The sequence below is a fragment of the Urocitellus parryii genome, chromosome 3 (genome assembly GCF_045843805.1).
Source record: "Urocitellus parryii isolate mUroPar1 chromosome 3, mUroPar1.hap1, whole genome shotgun sequence".
NCBI classification, from domain to species: Eukaryota; Metazoa; Chordata; class Mammalia; order Rodentia; family Sciuridae; genus Urocitellus; species Urocitellus parryii.
Window position 1 is genome coordinate 206,344,003 of NC_135533.1, and position 22,969 is coordinate 206,366,971.

General features: G+C 45.8%; 1 protein-coding gene across 2 annotated transcripts in view; it reads left to right on the forward strand.

Annotated features, from left to right (window-relative positions):
- Positions 1–1,867: 1,867 nt before the first annotated feature.
- The window catches only part of Akap8l (A-kinase anchoring protein 8 like), a 37,745-nt gene continuing 16,643 nt past the window's right edge, over positions 1,868–22,969 (forward strand). Inside the window, exons 1-12 of one of the 2 annotated variants that reach the window (XM_026389924.2) lie at positions 1,868–1,978; positions 8,833–8,907; positions 15,693–15,725; positions 16,004–16,244; positions 17,862–18,315; positions 18,398–18,494; positions 18,576–18,646; positions 18,856–18,919; positions 19,801–19,909; positions 21,352–21,493; positions 21,583–21,688; positions 21,926–22,056. In XM_026389924.2, coding sequence (XP_026245709.1) covers positions 1,966–1,978; positions 8,833–8,907; positions 15,693–15,725; positions 16,004–16,244; positions 17,862–18,315; positions 18,398–18,494; positions 18,576–18,646; positions 18,856–18,919; positions 19,801–19,909; positions 21,352–21,493; positions 21,583–21,688; positions 21,926–22,056 — 1,536 coding nt within the window. In that variant the 5' untranslated portion in view covers positions 1,868–1,965. The remainder of the gene's footprint in view (positions 1,979–8,832; positions 8,908–15,692; positions 15,726–16,003; positions 16,245–17,861; positions 18,316–18,397; positions 18,495–18,575; positions 18,647–18,855; positions 18,920–19,800; positions 19,910–21,351; positions 21,494–21,582; positions 21,689–21,925; positions 22,057–22,969) is intronic. The other variant, XM_026389926.2, reaches the window with a different exon arrangement.

The window sequence follows — 22,969 nt, forward strand, 5'->3', positions numbered from 1 at the left end:
CTGTGCTTCCTATGTGGAGTTTTTCATCTAATGTATCCTAAGTGGTTTTTCCATGGGGCAACGAGTTCTGCGTAGCTCCATTCTAGGAGGAGGTATGCTATCAAAACATTTATGCACAATTTCAACCATATAAAAGAATAAAATGAACCCTCATTAATTGTTATCAGGAATTATTAATTTATGAATTATAACTCATGAACGTATCTATAGCCCTCTGCTTACCTCCCATTTCTTCCTTTCCCCACATAAATTACAAGTGAAGCATATCCTGGCCATCGGTTCAGTTATTCTCTTAATATTTCAGTATGTTTCTCTGAAAAATAAGGACTTCAAAATGCCATCATTACTCCTAAAGTGACAATCATTTTTAAATATCCAAAAGTAACAACAGCAGGGCTGGGGTTGTGCCTCAGTGGTAGAGTGCTTGCCTCATGTATGAGGCACTGGGTTCGATTCTCAGCACCACATAATAAAATGAAGGTCCATCAACAACTAAAAAAAAAAAAAAGTTTTTTTTTAAAAGCAACAGTGTACCTTAAAAAAACAAAACTTTAAAGCACACCAAAAAGTGCACAAGTTATAGTTGCACTCCTTGGTGACTTTCACAAACATGCTAAATACCATTTTCAGTGTCTGGTTCTGTCAAGTTATCTCAGAAATTATGAGAAGTCCTTAACAGTGGTTCCCACATACCTAAGGAGAATGCTGAGGGCAAACCTGGCCCTGGGCTGTACTGTGTGTGTTGGGGGTTGTTGCTGGGCATCAAACATAGGCTCTCCTGAATGCTAGGTGAGTGCTCTACCACTGAGTTACACCCCCAGCTGTAGGTAGCCAGCGCTATCATAGAGTCTCTAAAGTTCAGAAGGGGTTTAGAAGAGACATTCCATTTTTTAACATTTAAGCATCAAGGACCTTGAGGAAATCAGGAATTCAAAGTCCCCATTTTATTTTTTAAATTATTATGCTTTAAATAAGGATAAAAAAATCCTTGCAGGTTTGAGGGAACATTTGAGGTGATAGATAATACAAATAGATGTATTTCATCTTTTACATAAATATCATATTCATGTACATATATATATTTTTTAAATGTGAGGTGTTGGGTGTCGATTTAGGGCTCCAAGCATACTAGGCAAGCGCTCGACCACTGAGCTACACCCTCATCCTCTACAAATCTGTTGACTGTTATGCAGCAAAAAGAAAATGTAGCAATTATCTAGTGCATCTGGCACCAGAATGATTTCTTTACATATATTATTTCTTTTTTTAAAAAACAATGCCTTTATTTTATTCATTTATTTATATGTGTTGCTGAGAATCGAACCCAGTGCCTCACACATGCCAGGCAAGTGCTCTACCACTGAGCCACAACCTCAGCCCCTACATATATTATTTCATGTAAAATTTGCCACTTAGTCTTAATTTTCTCATTCCAGTATGACTTAACCATGCTTGTTTCAGAGCCGAAGTCCAGAGAAGTATATAAATTTAGCACAGGTCAGCTCAGTACTTAGATAGAACAGTTGGGACTTGGAAAGTGTTCTGCGTGGTAGAATCCGTTGCCTCTGGCGCGTCTCCAACCGCACAGGCACTTCTTAAGTGCGACCGCTCTTGGGCCTCGGGTCTTTCCGTAGTGTATGCTCCGCCTCTCCGAACCCCGCGGAACTCCACCTCTCCACCGGCTCCTTTCGACCAATCAACGCTGGCTTGGAATAACGGGAGGCGGGTAAGGGGCGGGGCCTTTCTGAGATTGGCAGGGTCTTAAGCCACTGGTACGAGGAGATTCTGAGATAGACAGCAAGACAGTCAAATGGACGCGAAGTCCGCGGCTGGCACGAGCCAATGCGGTCGAGAGGCGGGACTGTGGTGTGTGTAGACGGGGCCCGGGGGATTGTCTCCGCTATTGCGGCGTCAGACGCGCAGAGCTGCTCCCCGGAGTCTTCAGATGTAGTGTTCGCCGCCGCCATGAGCTACACAGGTGGGCCCGGCAGGGTGGGGGTCGCGCCCGGGGTGGTGGGCGCGACAGAGACATGCCGGTGCCGTGCCAGACTCGCCCACGCCTCCCCTGGCGCTGGGGTCACTGCCCTCTGCGGTCACAAAATGGCGTCTTGGGCCCGTAGCTTCAGAGTCGCGCCCCTCTCGTCACGGCGCCTCGGTTTGCTGTGCTTGAAGACTGGCCTCTTGGATCTTGGCCGCCCGAGGTCTTGGCTTCTGTTGTCTGTCTCTATAGGCCCCGAAACCTTGGCGCTGAGGTCTAGGTTCTCATGACCTCCATCCCTGGCCGGTGCGTCTTGAACCTCGACGCCTCCAGTCGTCGTTTTTAAGGCCTTGGCCTGTCAGATTAGTCTGCGGGCTCCGCTGCCGTCGCCATTGCATCCCCTCCCCTACGCAGTTTTGCGGCAAAATACCGCAGCTACTTCCCCATCCCACCCTCCTTAGCCCGCTTGGGAGCTGGGAGAGGAGCCAGGCCCCAGGGGAATACGTAAATATTTGAAGGGTTTGGGCTGAGTGGGGGACTTTGGGTCCTTAGGGACTAAGCTTAGCCTTGGCAAGAAATGGCTAACTTCCAAATTGATTCACTCAGTATCTGTCAAATTTACCGTGTCAGGTGCAGAATGGGCACTGGGAATGCTGACAAGAATTCTTCAAGCTACTTAGAGACGAGAGTAGACCTTAACAGGCAAATAAATGAGCACAGGCAGTATTCTGGTGGTCAGTATTCTGAAATGGTTAATAGATTATATGGAGAGCATGGAGACCTTTGTATAGACGTGAGGGTTAAGCAGATACTAAGTGGAGTGGAAGAGAGTAAAGATTGTTGGTCCAGGAAGTTGTTGTGGTAAAAGGCCCCAGGGCATGAACTGCTTGACTTGTAGATTTGCCAAGGAGATCAGTGGGATTTGAGCATAGAGGAAGGTGGAGGATGAAACCATAGAGGGGATGAGGCAGAGGTATGTTTTGGCAATCCTAAATCATCCCTGGGGAAAATGCCAAGGCCACCTGAGTTTGCCTTGGCAGTGACCATTGAGGTTTCTCGGAACCATAGACTGGACCTCCCCTTAGGGGAGGTATTTGAGGTTTCAGCATATGTGGTTGCTGGGTAACCTGCATTCTACTCAGAATGTTCAAGACTGAGAATGGAACTTCAGTCTCTGGCTTCTTTGTAGGCTACTCTATGTTGACCTATGCCACATAATGTTGGCTACTATATATACCGGTTCTCCCTGTTCTGGCCCCCAGGTCAAGAACTTGTCAAGAACCCCACTGTTTCTAGCAGCCATCTCCTAGCTCTGTGGTTTTCAACTAGGTTGATTCTGACCCTTCCTCCTCACCCCCAATTTGGCAATGTCTGGTTGTCTCTAGGAGTAGGGGGGTTCTACTGACATCTAGTGGATAGAGGCCAGTGATGATGCTCAGCATTCTACAATGCACAGTAAGTGCCCCACCACTACTGGTCCCATACATCCGTGGTGCCAAGATTAGGCAAGCTGTGCTGCAGCCTTTCTGTAGCATTTCTAGTTTGAGGAAAGTCAGGGCTCTTGCTGACCTCTCTGAAATTGAGTTGTAATTCTTGTCTCCAAGTGTTACCAAGAACTGAAGATGGTTCTATGGAATTTAGGGGCAGGACTGCAGAAGAAACCAAATGAAGGGTTGAATGCTGTGGGCTAGCTTAATAATGGAGCATTAATTTTTATAGATAAGGGAACTGAATCAGAGAAGTCACTAATGGCTAAGCCTGAATTTTAGCTCCAGATCTTATAGACTAATAAGCTACTGATTATTTTTTTTCTTAATATTGATAAGATGAAAACTGCAGTAGCTTTATAATGTTGGTCTTTTCTTTTTAAGAAGTGTGTCAGGGTTGGGTGTAGCTCAGTGAGGAGTGTTGTATAGCATGTAGCATGTGTGAAGCTCTGGGTTGCATCTCCAGTCCAAAAAAAAAAAAAAAAAAATGAAGAGGAAGAAGCAGATCACTAAATTCAAAGGCATTTTAAGTCACATTTCAGGTGACTCTGCTTTAAGGATAATCCCTGAAAGCCTTGAAGCAAATGTTACCATTATTATTAAACATAAAAGAATGGGGCTGGAGTGGTGGCTCAGAGGTAGAGTGCTTGCCTGGCACATGTGAGGCCCTGGGTTCAATTCTCAGCACCACATACAAATAAATAAATAAAGTTCCATCAATGACTAAAAAATAATAAAAAAAACCACAAAAGGTGACAGAAATAATTATCTTTTTGTTAACTTATCAAGCTTGTGAACTCCTTTGCTTTATTTATACTTGGGAAGGGTGTCTCCCTCTTAAGGGAGAATGAAAATGGGAGCAGTAGAAAAAATAGGGCAGAAAAAAATTCTGGAATCAGGCTTTCAAACAAAGGTCTGAAATGCTGCCATCTTTTTAGAAACATCACTCACAGTTGCTTTGTGTTAGGAATGCACAAGTGGTTTAGCTGAGTGGTTGTAGCTTGGGTTACATTTAGGTTGCATTTTGGATGTCAGTTGAGACAATCAATCTGAAAGCTAGCCTGTGGTGGAGGCCTTGCCTCCAGGGTGACTCAAAACTCCTGTGTCTAGCAGATTGATGCTGGCAGTGGTTCCTTCCCATATGGAGCTCTCTGTAGGGCTTCTGGAAGAAACCTAACAAATGATCCAAGAAGGAGCAAAGCAGAAGTCTTTAAGAAGTCACTCAGCTGGGTGCAGTGGTGCGTGCCCGTAATCCCAACGGCTCAGGAGGCTGCAGCAGGAGGATCATGAGTAAAGCCAGCTCAGCAACTTAGCAAGGCCCTAAGCAACTTAATGAGACCCTGTGTCTAAATAAAATATAAAAAAAAGGGCTGGGGTTGAGCTCAGCGGTTGAGCACCCCTGGATTCAATCGAAGTACCAAAAGCAAAAGAGAAGTCACTCAGTCATTCCCCTTAATCATATTGTCATACTGGCTACTTCTGTTTCTTTGGAAGGGGATTATATCACCCCAGGACATAAAAATCATTGGAGGTCATCTTGGAGGCTGGTTATCGCCGTTTTCAGCTCAGTTAGTTGAGGTTGGAAGCAACCTAACCAAGTTTAATTGTCCTCTAAATTTTGTCACTCTGTCATTTTTTTCAAAGAATACTCTTTTAAAAAGGGGGGTGGGCTGGGATTGTAGCTCAGTGATAGAGCGCTTGCCTCACACGCATGAGGCTTTGGGTTCAATCCTCAGCACCACATAAAAATAAAGATACATCTACAGGGCTGGGGATGTGGCTCAAGCGGTAGTGCGCTCGCCTGGCATGCGTGCGGCCCGGGTTCGATCCTTAGCACCACATACAAACAACCATGTTGTGTCCGCCAAAAACTGAAAAATAAAAAAATAAAAAAAGATACATCTACAACTAAAAAATAATTTTTTTAAAAAAGAAAAGGAATTAAACTAGAGATACTTTTGTATTTTTAAGGCTGCTAAGAGGGAAGGGTTACATTGCCAAATTTGCATTCCATGGTCTAACCCTTAGCTTTATAGGACCATCCAGGACTTATTTTTTACCCCAGAGCTGATCAGTCTGTAAAATTGAAAGAAGAAGAAAACACTTTATGCACACAATAAAAATTTATTCATGACTGGCTAAAAAAAGACTTCCCCAGAGACAGTGTTGTGGGATAGAATATTAATGTGGGTAGCACAGTGTAGAGCAGATGTTGCTATTGGCCTCTGGAGGTTTGATAAGTTTGCTGGATTGACTTCTTTTTCTCTTCTTGGTGGTACTGGGGATCCAACCCAGGACCTTGAATATTCTAGGCAAGTGATCTACCACTGAGCCACATCCCCAAGCCCTATCTTTTCTTTATTCTCAGGGAGGAATAGGGCTCCTCTCCTGAATCAACAGATCTCTTACTCTATAGATTATGTACTGCAATCTAGTATGTATTTTTATCAGGGTATGGTAGGTTCCCCATTGGAGTTGCAGTATGGTCATCTCTCTGTTTCCTCAGGTTCTGTATCTGTGGATTTAACTAACAGAAGATTGAAAACATTCAGGAAAAATAATTGCATCTGTACTGAATATGTATAGATTTTTTTTCTTATTCCTAAACAATGTGGTATAATTACGTAGCATTTATGTTGTATTAAAGTATACAGGAATATACTTTAAATGTACTTTAAATGGGTTCATCCCAGCACCATAAAACAAACAACATATTAATTCTGCACCAACTAGGCTAAAGAAAGATTGTAGATGTCCCACAGCTCTGTTTATCTCTACATGGGTTTTGACATATATGTGGAAAAGAGTAGGTTTGCAGATCTTTTTTGGACCTTGGGAATTGCAGGTTAAGGGATCTTGCCTGGTACTCTTCTGTTGGCTGCCGTGAAGGTGGAATGAGATACTCAGACAAAACTCTTAGCACCCTGCAGGGGAAGCACTTGTTCAGTGTTTGCCGCAGTCTGGCTGGGCACAATTCAGGAGCCACTTGTCAAAAGAAACAAACTTTATTTTTAGAACCACACACGCCAAACAAAACAGCTCCTCAGGAAAAACCTTCAGAGCCCAACTGCCACCACCGGCTTCCCACAAGCCTCTCCTCCTGCTCTTGAGGCTGATTGGCTGGGTTGTGTGGGCAGAGCCAAAAAAAGTCCCCCAATGAGCAGCTCCGTGGTCTGAAAGGGTGGAGAAACAGCCCAATGAGCATCACCGCAGAGGAGCCAATCAGCTGGCAGCTGGAAGTTTGCTGGGGCCACTGTGAGCCAATCATCAACTGGCAGCTGGAAGTTTGCTGGGGCCCCTTCGGCTGTGGCTCTCAACATCTGTTGGCTGCTTTTTGCTGTTATTGTTATTGTTAAGATCTTAAGAGATGAAATAGAGACTGTCAACAAATGTGAGAATGTCTGCCAAGGGGAGGTACTTGGTTTTGTATTTTTTTTTTTTTTTTGAGAGAGAGAGAGAATTTTTTTAATATTTATTTTTTAGTTTTTGGCGGACACAACATCTTTGTTTGTTATGTGGTGCTGAGGATTGAACCCGGCCGCAGGCATGCCAGGCGAGCTCACTACTGCTTGAGCCACATCCCCAGCACAAGGGTTTTGTATTTTTATTGTAAATAAGCTTTTGAGGGTTTGACTTTAATTTTCAGACCATGGATTGTCTCCGATGAAAAGAGGCAAATATTGCCTATTTCCTTTCCTGGCATTTATCATAATTTCAGTGCTAAAAGTAAATCTTTTTTTCTTTTTCTTATTTATTTGTTTGTATGTGTGGTTGGGGAGAGGGTGCTAGGGATTGAATCCAGTGACACTTTACCACTGAGCTACATTCCTAGCCCTTTTCATTTTTATTCTGAGATTTTCTCACTAAATTGCCCAGGCTAACTCCAAGTCACTGGGGTTGCAGCGACTAAAATATAGTTTTAAATCAAGTGTTAGGATCAATCATAGTTTATTATAATCAGTCTTTAAGAGTAGTGGTTCTTGATAGAGGGTCAAATTTTCCTTACTTGATACTAATTCCTTTTAAATGACGACGTAGTTTTAGAGTGAGAAAAGAAAGTATTTCATACCACTATAGGTTGAGTATCCCTTGTCTAATACTTGGGATCAGAAGTGTTTCAGATTTCAGATTTTTTTGGATTTTGGGATATTTGCATATACTTTATATCTTGGAATGGTACTTAAATCTAAATGTGAAATTTATTTGTTTCATATGCCTCTTGATACTTAGCCTGAAGGTGATTTTGTATAATATTTTTAGTATACCTCCATTTTGACCATGATCTGTCACATAGGAGGTCAGATGTGGAATTTGCCACTTGTGCCATTGTTATTGATGCTCAAGAAGTTTTCAAATCTTGAAGCATTTCAGTTTAGGAATGCTCAGCCTGTATGTAGTTTGATACTTAATATTTCCATGTAAGCATGCCAGCTTCAAATAATTATACCTGAGAAATAACAGGGACTGGAGGTGCAGCTCAGAGGTAAAATGAGGCCCTGGGTTTGATCTCAAGCACCATGACCAAAAGAAAAAAAGGTAATAAACACTATTTTTCTTCTTCTTTTTTGGTGGCACTCTGTGTTGAACCCAGGAGCACTTTACCACTGAGTTACATCCCCGGACCCTTTTTATGTATTATTTTGAGACAGAGCCTCACTAAGTTACTCTGGCTGTCCTCAAACTTGGAATCCTCCTGCCTTAGTCTCCCAAGTTGTTGGGATTGTAGGTGTGTGCCATTAAACCCAACATACACACTTTCTTAAATGGAAAACCTAAAATATAAAGCAGTTTCTGTTTCAGATTTAGATTAGGAGGAGGAGGCATTTGCTTTAATATCACTTCAAAACTAACCATCATCCTTGTTTGAATTGGAAGTAGCATACTTTACAGTAATTTGGTAAAAAGTATTTTCCTGATTTAACTGAATGATAATTTGAGTATTCATTTGGCAAAATGGGTTACCGGCTTAAATGTTTAAAGTTTTTATCTAGTCCTTCTGGTGCAGCAAGTTAAACATAGCCTACCATCTATTGGTTAATATGTTCCAGAGATCCGATTAAAACATAGAATATAGCTGGGAGCTCCAGTAGCTTGGGAGACTGAGGCAGGAGGATTGCAAGTTCAAAGACAGCCTCAGCTCTGTCTCTAAATAAAAAACAAAAAGAGCTGGGGATGAGGTTCAGTGGTTAAGTGCCCCTGAGTTCAATCCCTGGTACCAAAACAATAAAAATTAAATACAATATGGAATTCAGAGGTTTGGGTGGTTTTCCAACTGGATGGAGGGCCTGGTCTGTACTGTAGGGGAAAGTGTTAGTCATTTTCCTGTGATTTGTTCGGAGAAATTAACCACACTGTGTATATGTTTAGGCTTTGTCCAGGGATCTGAAACCACTTTGCAGTCGACATATTCAGATACCAGCGCTCAACCCACCTGTGATTATGGTAAGTGTGGGCTCCTAGTGGGAACCAGAGTGTTCTGCCTTTTATCAGCAGTGTTGTTTTTGTTGCCTTGGACTTTACCGTCAGTCTGTCTTCCTTTACTAAACCCAAACTTGTATCAAGTGTTACAGTGGGCCATGTGAATAACTAGTGCTTCCTTTTGGCAATTAGGATAACAATATCTGTGTTACTGAACAAGCCAGAGTATAAATGATTAGTTTCTTTGGCCCTTAAACATTTTATAGAAGTAAGTACCTATAGTCTTCGACTAAAGATCTGGCTTCAGAAAATTCTCCTTGAGAGCCTGGAAAGGAAAGTAGCCAATCAAAGTCTAAATGATTAGAAACTGAGCTTTTTACTGAGTTTCCAGGAGAAACTGAGCTTTTTGTCTTTTTTTAAAGAGAGAGTGAGGGGGGAGAGAGAGAGAGAGAGAGAGAGAATTTTTAACATTTTATTTCTTAGTTTTCGGCAGACACAACATCTTTGTTTGTATGTGGTGTTGAGGATCGATCCCGGGCCGCACACATGCTAGACGGGTGCACTACCGCTTGAGCCACATCCCCAGCCCAGAGAAACTGAGCTTTTAACTTAGCCCCAGGGTGGTACTCGTGCCCACTCTGGGGGAGAGGCTGTTTGAATCTAGTTGGCTTTTAGAGATTGCAGTCAGGCCACCTTAAGCCAGTGACTTCCACACACATACAGCGTTAAATAAAATTGTCCAGTTGATTTCTCAATTGTGGACAGACAAATTCTAATTCAGGAGTAGCCATCCAATAAGATTCAGAGACGCTGGCTGTTCTGTTGGTGTGCAGCAGCAGCCCAGAACACCAGTAAAGCTTGTCTTTCCATGGTCTCTGACCCTAGGGATGTGTGTTGAGAAGGAAAGGAGTTCTCTTTGGAATGGTTAATGTCTTGGTTACTGAGGTGGGTGAGTGATTTGTTTTACTCTCAAGGTCTAAGGAAAGATTGAACTGACATTCCCTCAGGAGTCACTGAATATATGGACTTAAATAAGCTCCCCGTGAATTAGAAAGTAGTCCCAAGGTAGGAAGAGAATAAAAATGTTTTGAAATTGGGTAAGGAGGTGTCAGGTATTTCATAAATGAGGAGGGTTTTAGTTTTTGTGGCTTATCTGTCCTGTTGTCTCTTTCTGCCTCTTTTTTTAAATCAAATGTAGTCCCAAATGGCACATCTTTTTTTTTTTTTTTTTTTTTTTTTTTAGTTTGGGCATGTAACCCAGGGTCTTAGAGCATGCTAGGCATGCTAGCACTCTACCACTGAGTCAATCCTCAGCACTTGGTACATCTTTTTAACTTTCTTTTTTATCTGGTTTACATATTCTGGATACAAACCTTTTCTCAGATTTGCCATTTGCAGATATTTTTTCTCAGACCAACTTGTCTATACTCTGTCATTATCTTTTATTTTTAATCTATAATAAATTTATAAATTTTTTTTAGTTGTAGATGCAAACAATATTTATTCATGTAGTGCTGAGGCTCGAACGCAGTGTCTCACACATGCAAAGCAAGTGCTCTACCACTGAGCCTGTCATTGTCTTTTTATTTTTTATTTTTTAATATTTAGTTTTTAGTTTTTGGCGGAACAACATCTTTATTTGTACGTGGTGCTGAGGATCGAACCCAGGGCCACACGCATGCCAGGCGAGCGCGCTACCGCTTGAGCCACATCTCCAGCCCCTGTCATTGTCTTTTGATGAACACAAATTTTGATGAAATCCAATTTATCACTTTTTTTTCTTTCTTTTTTTTTTTTTTTTTTTTAAGAGAGAGAGGCAGATGAGGGGGAGAGAGAGAAAATTTGTAATTTTTTTTTTTTTTTTTTTTTTAGTTATCAGCGGACACAACATCTTTGTTTGTATGTGGTGCTGAGGATCGAACCCGGGCTGCACGCATGCCAGGCGAGCGCGCTACCGCTTGAGCCACATCCCCAGCCCACTTTTTTTTTCTTTAATGGATCATAATTCTGGTGTTGTAGTTGACGAATTGTTCCTAACTCAAAAGTCACAGAATTTTTTTTATAGATGTTTTTAAGTTTTAGGTTTTACATTTAACCTGTGATCCATTTTAAGTTAATTATTCTATAAAATGTATAGTAGATGGCAAGGTTCTTTTTTGGCTAGGGGTGAGGGTATATAAATATATAGTTGTTCCAGTACCATTTGTTGAAAATACTATCCTGTCTCTATTTAATTTCCTTTGTACCTTTGTTAAAAATTACTAGACCAGGGGCTGGGGTTGTGGCTCAGTGGTAGAGCGCTCACCTAGCACGTGCAAGGCCCTAGATTCCATCCTCAGCACCATATTAAATAAATAAATAAATAAAAATAAAGATGTTGTTAAAAAAAAATCTCTAGACCATATATTGTGTTTTTTGGGCTGTACTTCTCAGTCTGTATATCTGAATTCTCTCTAGTACCATACTGTATTAGTTACTAGATAGGAAGTCTTGAAATCAGTTTAATGTGAGTTCTCTGGGTTTATTCTTTTTTCAAAATTGTCTTGAATATTCTAGTTCCTTCGCTTTTGCATATACAGTTTAGAATCAGGATGTCAATTTTTATTAAAACTTGTGCTGAGATTTTGAGTGAGATAGCCTTGAATCTATAGATTATGTGGGAGATTTGACATCTTTTTTTTTTTTTTTTTTTTTTTTTTTTTTAATATTTATTTTTTAGTTCTCGGCGGACACAACATCTTTGTTGGTATGTGGTGCTGAGGATCGAACCCGGGCAGCACGCACGCCAGGCGAGCGCGCTACCGCTTGAGCCACATCCCCAGCCCAAGATTTGACATCTTAATAATTTAAAGTCTTTTGAACCACAGGCACAATGTCATTCCATTTATTTAATGACTTTTTTTCATTAGTATTCTCTAGTTTTCAACCCACAGATCCTACACATATTTTGTTGATTTACACTTAAGTATTTCATGTTTTTAATGCTACAGTAAATCTCAGTTTTAAAAATTTTCAATTTCTGTGGGCCTGGGGTGTGCTCAGTGGTAGAGAAAGTGAGGTCCTGAGTTGAATCCCTGCCACCTTTCCCTTCATTTTTGGGGTTTTGTTTGATTGTTTTTTTACAGTTGTTAATTGCTAATATGTAGAAATATGATTATTCAATTTATGTATTTGATATGTTTGTTTTATTTATTTATTTTTTTAATCATATCTGGGTTTGAACCCAGGGACACTTTGCCACTGAGCTACATCTTCAGCCCTTTTTATTTTGAAGACAAGGTCTTGCTAAATTGATGAGACTGGCCTCAAACTTGTGATCTTCCTGCCTCAGCCTCCTGAATCACTGGGATTACAAGCATGTGTTACTACTCCAGGCTTTATTTGACACTTATAAATTTAGCTGGGTGGGGTGGCACAGGCCTGTGATCTCTGTAGCTCAGAAGGTTGAGGCAGGAGGATTGCAAGTTCAAAGCCAGCTGCAGCAACTTAGTGAAGCCCTAAGCAACTTGGCAATATTCCCATCTCAGAAATAAAAAGCATTGGGGATGTGGCTCAGTGGTAAAGCACGCCTGGGTTCAATACCTGGCACCAATATATATATATATATATACACACACACACATACATATATATATTTATTTGTTTGTTTATAAATTTACAGTATTTGAATTTAGTTTGTATGTTAACCTTGTAATAAGCCTTGCTAAGTTCATTTGTTCTCTTTTGTAGATTTGAGGGTTTTAATATAGACCATTGTTGAATAGGAATTTTTTTTCTTTGTAAGTTGCAGGAACAATATAACAACATTTAAATATTACTTAAACATTGGTCAACCAGCATCCTACCATTTTAATATTTAATCTTCGTTAACTTACCTATTTTATATGTTTGAATAATTTACAGGTGGAAGGGTTGTATGTCCTACTTTATTTTGCTTATGTTAGATGCATTTCCTTGTGCTACATAAAACAGGAGTTTTTGTTGTTACCAGGGATTTTGAACCTGGGGAGCTTAACTGAGCCACATCCCCAGCCGTTTTTATAAAAACTTTTGAGATGAGGTCTAAGTTGCCAAGGCTGTCTATACCTGGCTATAAATTGTTTTGGTGGCTATATTCTCACTGAGTAAGTAGGCTGTAATTCTGGAAGTTGAATATTTAAATTGTGTTCTGTTTTTGGTCTGTAAGTATTGCTTATTGTGACTACCTCCTTTTTCTTTTGAAAAGAGTTGCAGCTGGGCACTGTGGTGCCCATGTATAATCCTAGCTACTTGGGAGGCCAAGGCAGGAGAATTGTAGATTCAAAGGCCAGCTTGGGCAATTTATGTCTCAAATGTCTCAAAACAAAAAATGGAAAGGTCTGGGGATTTAGCTCAGGGTTCAGTAACAAAAGCTAAAAAGAACAAAACTGTCCTTAAAATTCCCTTTGTCAACCATGATCTCATTCTTTTGGGGGACAGATTGAATTGGGGTCTTCTTTCAGACTTGGCAGGTCCTATGGAGTCCTCAAGTCCCCAAACATCAGTCTAGGCACAGGCTTTCTCTTGCCAAGGGACCCAGCTGGTGAGTGCATTCGGGAGCCTGGTCGCTCCAGGTATAGCAAGTAGCACATAGTGAGTGCTTGACCAAAGGGACCCCTCTGGTGGCAGCTCTTTCACAGAATGTACCATACTGTTGGCTTCCTTACTCCTTTCTATCAGATTCTCAGCACCTGAAGCCTGAGGTGACCAGATTGTGACTCATAGACAGAGCCCCAATGGCTCTGCCTTTCTCTCTCAATTCTTCTTCCTTTGAAATAGCCAGAGGCCAGGCTCTTGTTAGTTGTTCACAGTGTAGCTTTGCTGGCCTCTCTTTTGTTTGTGGGACTGGCTCCTTCATTGCCCTTTCTTTAAAAGGTTTCCAGCTCCTGGCCATCCCTTGTTACTCTCCCTTAACATCAAGCAGCATTCTGGGTTTGAACAGTGTCTGACAGCCAGCCTCTGCTTAGAATGATAGTTGTTGCTGGGTGGCCTATAATCCCAGCTACTCAGGAGGCTAAGGCAAGAGGATCATAAGTTTGAGGTCAGCCTTGGCAACTTGGTGAATCCCTGTCTCAAAATTAAAAAGGTCTCAGTATGGGGCTAGGCTTGTAGCTCAGTGGTAGAGTACTTGCCTCGCACGCATGAGGCACTTGGTTCGATCCTCAGCACCACATAAAAATAAATAAATAAAAATAAAGATATTGTGTCCATCTACAACTAAAAAAATTTTTTTAAAAAGGAAAAAAGGTCTGGTATGTATGTAGCTCAGTGGTAAAGCACCCCTGGATTCAATCCCTGGTTTTACCCTCACCCTCACACCATTGGGCGTGGTGGTGCACACTTGTAGTACCAGTGACACCAGAGGCTGAGACAGGAGGATCACAAGCTTGAGCCCAGCCTCGGCAATTTAGCAAAACCCCATCTCAAAAAAAAAAAAAAAGGGGGGGCTGAGAATGTGGCTCAGTGGTTGAGCATCCCCCGGGTTCAGTTTCTGGTACCAAAAAAAAATGTGGTTGCATAGAACCATGGTTTTGTTTGCCATACTCAAAGAGGACTTTTTCATTGTGAGCTCTTTCATACCCATAGTTCATTAAATGTAGCAGTCATCTAGTGTACTTTGGCTAGTTTCTGACACCTTTCCATTCTCTGCGTTTGTTGGGTTGTAGGGGAACCCAAATGCAGAACCATTTTCCTGGTTCATCTTTTTTAGTTCACTGTTTCTCTTCTGTGGTCTGGATTCTGCCATTTGTCAGGCTGCCATTTCAACAAGCTCTGGTAGCCTCCTTTCTCATGTGCTCCTTTGAGGAGGATCCATGGTCTCATTATTCAAAGTTCCCCTTGTCAGTTCTTAGTGGCTTTGTGCTCCTGAAGGAATGGATTTTACCCCGTATTACTATCAAATCCAGAGCATAATCATCTTATAATCCAGATTGTTTTTCAATGGCTTTTCTCAAGCTTGGAGTTGCTCTTGGCTTTCCCTCAGTGATGTGCTCCCACTCAGCACACTTATACACTTCAAGGGCTTGTTGGCCCTCCCTATTTAGGCAGCATTTAGGGGACTGGGGTGGTTTGTTTTCCTGCTTCTTATAGCTTGATGGGTAATTTGGGTGACATGATTTCAGCATTGATATCAATTGTGCCAGCTGCTTCTTGCACAACACAGTCTGTGACATCTGTCTTATCTATGAACCCAGGGCTTCAGGCATGCCAGGCAAGTGCTCTAACCTGCAGTCTACATGAGACAAAAAAAAAAAAAAAAAAAAAAAAAAGCCAAAACGGTTTTCTTCTTCCTCTAATTAGTACTTGGTAGGCAGGGGTGCAGGGATGTTATGTTTTAATTCTAGCTTTTCAAGGTAGAAGTGTAGGAGCCAAGTTCAGTAGCTGAAGGTTTTGGGAACAAGAGACTCCTTAAATACCACAGCTCAGGGGCTGGGATTGTGCCTCAGTGGTGGAGCGCTCGCCTAGCACAGGCCTTATCCGGGTTCGATCCTCAGCACCACATAAAAATAAAGGCATTGTGTTGTGTCCATCTACACCTAGAAAATAAATATTTATATAAAAAAAAATACCACATGCTCAGAGCTATTTGTTGCCAGGGACCAGGGCAACAAATAGCCTGGTATATTTGCAGGGGGCTGTCTAGCATGAGGCATCTATCTCAGTTAGAGAAAGTCCTACAGCCAGCCAGTCAGGTCGTGGGAGTAACTGTTTTCATTTGTGAATTAAACTGAGTTAAATTCATGTTCTTTTGGAAGTGATTATAGATGTAATTGCAATTTTATTTTTTGTAGGCTATGGAACTTGGAACTCTGGGACAAACAGAGGTAAGTATCATTCCTGCAACCACTCTCCTCTCCCCCGGGATTGAACCAGTTGTTTCTCTGCCACTGCCAGCTTGACCAAAGGGGGATTTGGGTGTCTCTGGGGCAGCTGCTACATCAGAGAAGATCTTTATTGGAATGGCTGGGGCCCACCTGCCCTTGGGTGGCTAGGGTCCCCAGCTTATCTCTTACGACAGAGACACCCTTTTCTGTATGTTTATTTCGATCTGCCTTCTCCTTCCTGCCCTGTCATCTGTCTCTCTCTGTCTCCTCCACTGCAGGCTACGAGAATTATGGTTATGGCTATGGCTATGGCCAGGATAACACCACCAACTATGGGTATGGTATGGCCACTTCAAACTCTTGGGAAATGCCTAGCTCTGACACAAATGCAAACCCTAGTGCCTCGGGTAGTGCCAGTGCCGATTCCGTTTTATCCAGAATTAACCAGCGCTTAGATATGGTTCCACACTTGGAGACAGACATGATACAAGGCGGCGTGTACAGCTCAGGTGGAGAAAGGTGAGTAGGGGCTTACCTAGGAGCTGAGATTCTGCAGGGGTATCTCCTGCCCGCTGGCATTTCGGTTGAATATGCTTCTGTGACCCTTTTCTCCATCCTTGCTCTGTTCTACTGGATGCTTTGCTCTCAATGGGGTCCATTGTACTTCCTTTCTCTGAACTATGTCGCCCTCGTGGTCAGCTTCTCTCTAGCTTCAGGCAGGGAACAAGTTTGGATTAGCCTGGCTGCATCATACCCACAGAATGGCTCCTCAGGAGCAGTGTGTCCAGCAGCCCCTCTCTTTGGGACAACACTTTGGTGTTCAATCTAGACTTTGCATCCTGCAAGACAGAGCAAGGACGGGTTGGGTTTGTGTGAACAGTGGGCAAGCCCTTGGGACTGACCACTGTGAGCTATGCTGTCTTCCATACAGAGGAGGGACAGAAATGGACACTTGCTGTTCATTTTTCAATGCCTTATAAATGTACACCTGTTGAAAACATCCTTATGAGGAACTCTTGCTATCCTCATTTTATAGATGGAGAAACTGAAGCGCAGTCATGTCATTCCCTTTGCCAGAAAGGGCCCCTTGACTAAGTGGTGGGGCTGGGTGGGATTCACACCCAGATATACCACACTGCAAAGCATTGTCTATGGGTAGTTGTCATTGACTGAACTGGTATTCATCTAGGGTACTTGTGCCCTAGTGAGGAGAATAAAGAGGGGCCTGGCTGGTCACTGGTAAGGCCAAGTGTGGCCCCAGGGCCATTGGGGGAGGGAGCAAGGGAACTTGCTTGCATGGATTTGAGTCCCTGTAGTGCAACACCTTGCCATAGCTTGGAGCCCAGGGAGCAGGGACGAGGGGAGGAATGGCAGTGCTAGCTGCTTCTCTTGTATCTGCTGGTCCTTCTAGGAAATTAGGTTTGGGGAGGAGAATGTAAGGAGGGTCCCCTGTGTATGTGAGGTTTGTGTGGTGTGGGGCATGGGCTATCGCTATGGTTAAACTGCCTCTCCTGGGCAAGAGTCCTTGCCTCCTTCCCAGTTGTTGTATAGGGTTTAGAGCCCTTTTCCAGCGCTTTGGCAAGGTCACAATATCTACTAAGAAACGTTCACCATTTTATCCCATTTCATCTGGATTGTGAGGGGCTTTGGAGGGTTTTTGTGGGTCCCCCTAGTCACGTAGGATGAGGTCTGAATTGTTTCTCATGGGCATCATTTGCCTCAGTGGCTAAGCATACATTATGCTGGGATACTTACCTCTTCTCCTGAAGAGCACCCTTGGGCATTGTGGCTGTCACAAATGGATTTTGATTTGTGAAGGGTCATGGGAGCAGCCTTGCCTCTCATAGGGCCTTGGATTAGAGCTTTCCTGCTAGGTGTTAGTCCTTCTTAGTAGCCCCTATGTGAGGCCTTTCCTCCTTCTAAAATTCTCTGCTTGTTAGAGTCCAGAACATTTTAACTGGCATTTCTGAACACTGAGTCTCCCTGACAGGGCAGGGTGGGTGCTAGAGTTGCATTTCCTGTCCCTGGTCTGGGAGGTTGAAAGGATGGCAGGAGCAGTTGGCTTGGCCAAAAGGCCAGCTGAATATGAGCAATTCTGAGGGAACTCTGCCTGATGCTTGCCACATGTCTCTGCAGATATGATTCCTACGAGGCCTGTGACTCAAGGGCCGTCCTGAGTGAGCGTGACCTGTACCGGTCGGGCTATGACTATGGCGAGCTTGACCCTGAGATGGAAATGGCCTATGAGGGCCAGTATGATGCCTACCGTGACCAGTTCCGCATGCGTGGCGGCGATACCTTTGGTCCAAGGGCTCAGGGCTGGGCCCGGGATGCCCGGAGCGGCAGGCCAATGGCCTCGGGCTATGGGCGCATGTGGGAAGATCCCATGGGGGCCCGGGGCCAGTGCATGCCTGGTGCCTCCCGGCTGCCCTCCCTCTTCTCTCAGAACATCATCCCTGAGTATGGCATGTTCCAGGGCATGCGTGGCGGGGGCGCCTTCCCAGGTGGCTCCCGCTTTGGCTTCGGATTTGGCAATGGCATGAAGCAGATGAGGCGAACCTGGAAGACCTGGACTACGGCTGACTTCCGGGTAAGTTAGGAGGCCTATCCCTCCTGGTCTCTGGTTGGAGTGGAGTCATCCCCTCTGACCCAGTTCCCTTTCTCTGGCTCAGACCAAAAAGAAGAAGAGAAAGCAGGGTGGCAGTCCTGACGAGCCGGACAGCAAAGCTACCCGGACGGACTGCTCAGAGAACAGTGACTCAGACAATGGTGAGCACGGGGCCTTGCCTCCTTCCCTTTACCTGCCTCTGTGGAGATTCTGGGATGAATTTGACTCCTCTCTCCTTACAGATGAGGGCACTGAGGGGGAAGCCGCAGAGGGCACTGAAGGTATCGACGTTATGGAAAAAGGATCCAGAGCAGTAAGTGGCCCCTGGCCCTGAGCTTTTTCTCCCTGCAGGTGAGGCCTGTGAAGACCAAACTGAGCTGAAATGCAGGCCTTGGGCAGTGTTATCGCCTGTGTGCTTGGGTGGTGGGTGACCAGCACCAGCTCCTGGCCCTGGGTCTTGTTATTTGGAGTCATTATATAAGTAACTGCACACTTTAAAGTTGGATTTTAAAATTATATTAGGAAGGAGAGGATGAGGAAGGAAAAGAGGATGGGAGAGAAGAAGGCAAAGAAGATTCAGAGAAAGGTGAGTATTCTAGGGGGCCTGGGTTTTAGGTGGCTCTTCCAGATACTCATGGGAAGGATCCAGCTGAGGGTAGGGTTGTGGCAGAAAAGTGGCTGGCTGGCTGGGGACCTGCCTTGTGGGGCTGGTTATGTGCTGGCAGGGACTTTGCTTCCTCCCCTGCCCCTTCCTATCCTGACCCTATTCTTCCTAGGTGGAGTCTGTGGATGGCATTGTCCCTGTCTAGCATTATTGGTTTTGCCTTCAGGTTGGGGCAGCAAGCAAAAGTGTGGGGACCCCTAGGCACAATTCCTGCTATTGGTCCCTCAGTAACGTGCAATTCCGAGTCCTCAGTGGCTGGTGTCTTGAGTTGGGACCCTTGGTGCAGTTTTTACGGCTGTGGTTTGCGTGTCCTCTCCCTTAGCGCCTCTCCAGCCCCTGTTGGGAGTCCGTGTCCCCCCATCTGAGTGATGAGCGCCAGCAGGTACCTACCAGTAAATCCAGCCTCAGCCTACTGTTGCCGCGGTGCCCGGTGGGGGGTGGGCAGGGCCATGTGAGCGGCCTCCCTGCATCCCACCACCTGGCCCCTCTGAACATGTGCTAGTGTCCCCTCCAAGACAGCTTCTTTTTGCCTTCCAGCTTCCCCATGGCCCACTCCACAGAGAGTGAGGGTATCCTGGAGAGCAGAGGGTTCAACATGTATCTCCCCATTCCTGGTGCCTAGGCAAAACCTACTTCCTGCCCAGCCCAGGGTATCCAGTCCTGCTCATGGCCAAAGGCCTTGCGTAAACAACTGCTCTCAGATGGACCCTCTGGAATGGACAGCGGGTGATTCAGCCAGAGGCCTTAGGCCTGCCCTTTCCTGGTAGAGCCAAGCTGGTGATTGTGCCCCTCTGTTCCCACAGGGGCCCTTATCACCCAGGATGAGAGTAGCCAGGCCAAACGCAAGTTGCAGGCAAGCAAGAAGAGCCAGGACAAACAGAAAAAGCGGCAGCGAGACCGCATGGTGGAAAGGTAACCAGCTTCCCTCCATCCCTTTGCCTCTGCCTCGTTCTGGGGCTGCCGCCAGGAGAGCAGGGCCATAGCTCTGCCATCTCGCCGCCCTCTGGCCTCCCTTGGGAGCCACCACCTGCTCGGCCGTGCATGGACCCTGCTTCCCGCCAGGCCCAGCTCCTAAGGCCTGACTCATCCCCTGCCCCTCTGTGGCCGCCTGGCGACCGCTGGCATCTGTGGCCTGAGACCCGACACTGCTCGGCACCGTTGCCCAGAAGCTCCGGCGCTAGGTCACTCAGCGCACGAGCCCCGAGGTGCACTGGGGGCCCGATGCCCCTGAGGGAGGGGGCCAGCTCATCAGAGACTCAAGGTCCAAGGCGCCTGTGCCACCCCAACTAGCTGCCAAGAGGCCGCCGCCGTGCTCAGGAGAGATGGCAGCACCTGTGGGCTATGGCAGCCTCGGGCCTGCCCTCTGCCCTACCCGCCGGCCCTGTCAGGCCGGGCCTGTCTGTGGCTGAGCCCTTCACGCCCCTTGGTCGGGTCTGTCTGCCCTCAGGGCTCCCGCACTGGCGCTTGCCTCCTCCGCCTCAGACTCTTGCTCTTGCTGGACCTTCCTCAGCCTCGCCGGCGCCTGGCCCCTGGGCTCTCCAGACAAAGCTGACCCCGTGGCCCAGATAAGGACGTCCGGCAGAGGTAGGGACCCGCCCCGAGGCCTCGGTGGCGGCTGGCCTCCTCCGCCCCTTGCCACGGCGGCCTGCTCCAGCCCAGGCCCCAGACCCCGGGCTTCTGCTGTGGACACCAGGCCCAGACAGAGCACCTCGCCCAGGTGACTCCAGGCTGCCCTCTGGCAGGCCGGGCAGGCGCCCTCCTTCCAGCTCAGACTGGTCTCTTCTTGGAAGAGGAAGATGAGGCAGCAGGTGCCCAGGCCTGCTTGCCTTCCATCCCTCCCGACACCACCCCCAAGCATTCTGAGCAGAGGATGGGCTGGGCCTTTGAGTTCCCCAGAACCCAGAAGGAAGATGCAGCACCTTTCGGGCCCTGCCTCGGGACTGCGTACTCCACTCTGCACCTCAGGGCCACCTGGCTCCCGCCAGGGCATCCTTCCTTCCGGTTCCCACCTGGGCCAAGTGCACAAGCTCCTGCCCAGCCTTGGTAGAGTGGCCCTCCGGCAACCTTCCAGCGACTCCTTGCCTGTTGCAGCAGCTGCTGCCTCAGGCTTCGGCCTCCTGCCTATGGGAAGGAAGAGCTCCTCCCCTGTCCCCCACGTTGCAGTAACTGCAGCCTGCAGACTCGCCCTTTCTGCTCCCGACCCTCCTGGTCCCAGCCTGTCCCTCTGCTGGGACCGCACTTCAGAGGCCCGTGAGCAAGCCCTGTTTCAGGGCTCGCAGCTGGGTTGGGTGAGGCGGCAGCACCTTTCCCTGGGACCCTTGCAGCCTCAGCTGCTTGTTTCCCTCCTGTGGCAGGATCCAGTTTGTGTGTTCTCTCTGCAAATACCGGACCTTCTATGAGGATGAGATGGCCAGCCACCTTGACAGCAAGTTCCACAAGGAGCACTTTAAGTATGTAGGCACCAAGCTCCCTAAGCAGACGGCTGACTTTCTACAGGTAAGCCTCAGAGCAGCGTAGCTACTCTTGATTTTTTGGGGTCCCTGGTGACACAGGGCAGCCCTCATGAAATTGCGTGTCTCTGGCAGGAGTACGTCACCAACAAAACCAAAAAGACAGAGGAACTTCGAAAAACTGTGGAGGACCTTGATGGTCTGATCCAGCAGATTTACAGAGATCAGGATCTGACCCAAGGTGAGGAGGTTCTATCCCACTGCCCACCAAGTAGCACCTTGGCCTGCCCTCCACTGCTTCTCCATACAGGATTGTGACATCCCTTTGTTTCTTTGGAAGATTGAACGAGAAAAGCCTCAGTCCCATATAGATAATCATGTTGAAAAGCTGGGCTGATATTTTTCCTAGACTTCTGGGTTTGTCTTAGGCACTTAGGACCAATGGTGAGTCCTTTCTTCCTCCCTCCTCCCCCCACAGAAATTGCCATGGAGCATTTTGTGAAGAAGGTGGAGGCAGCCCATTGTGCTGCCTGTGACCTCTTTATTCCCATGCAGTTTGGGATCATCCAGAAGCATCTCAAGACCATGGATCACAACCGGAACCGCAGGGTGAGTGGCCATAGGTGGCTTCTCCCTCCTATTGGTGAACTGATTGAGGCCTCTGGGGATGTCCTGTGGTTGTAATGAGGAGAGAGGGAAGGCAGGGGACAATAGATAAAGACAGTTCCAGTCTGGTACAATCACTGTGGTTACATAGAGAAAGCCAGGAGATGGGGACATGGCCTGGGAGAAGGTGATGTTGAGCTGGGCCTTCAAGACCAGTACACCATGGGATATGGGAACCACCATTTCCATAGGGGCCAACCACCAGATTAGGTTCAGAAAAAAGATGAAGAAACATACAGGGTCCCTGTTGCTGGAGCAGTGGTTGGACTTCAGAGGTTCACAGGCACTATAATCTAGGGTGAGAGGAGAGCCTTCAAAGTACAGGAACAGGAGGTTGGCCTGTGGGAGTGACCAGGAGCCAGGGATGACTCAGGTTTCTGACTCTGAGAACTGAGTAGACAATGGTGCTGCTGAGATTATGCATGGCAGGGGGTGGGGTATATCTAGTTCAGAAAAAGAAGCACATTTGGCAAGAAAATGGGTATGTTCTTTTTTGCTGGCATATCCGGAGAAGATGTTTTCTGATTGAAGTGGTGACATGTTGGGTAGGAGGTAGGTGTTAAAAATCAGGTGATGTGGCAGGAGTGCAGTAGGGAGACAGCACAGAGGCCCAGATCCAGTTCTGAGCTAAAAGGAGATGTGGCCATCGTCACAGAATGATGAGATTTATTTGTTGATAGCACTACCCATCTCAACTCATTTCTGGTTGTCTTCAGTACACCAATTCTCATTGAGGGGTCTGGCTTGGGTAGTTACAGATTGAGAATTAGCAAATGTCTAGAAAGATTAGGAAAGTGTCCATTGGCTTTGGCAACAGAAAAGCTGTATTGCTAAGAACAGTTTCTTAGGCTGGGAA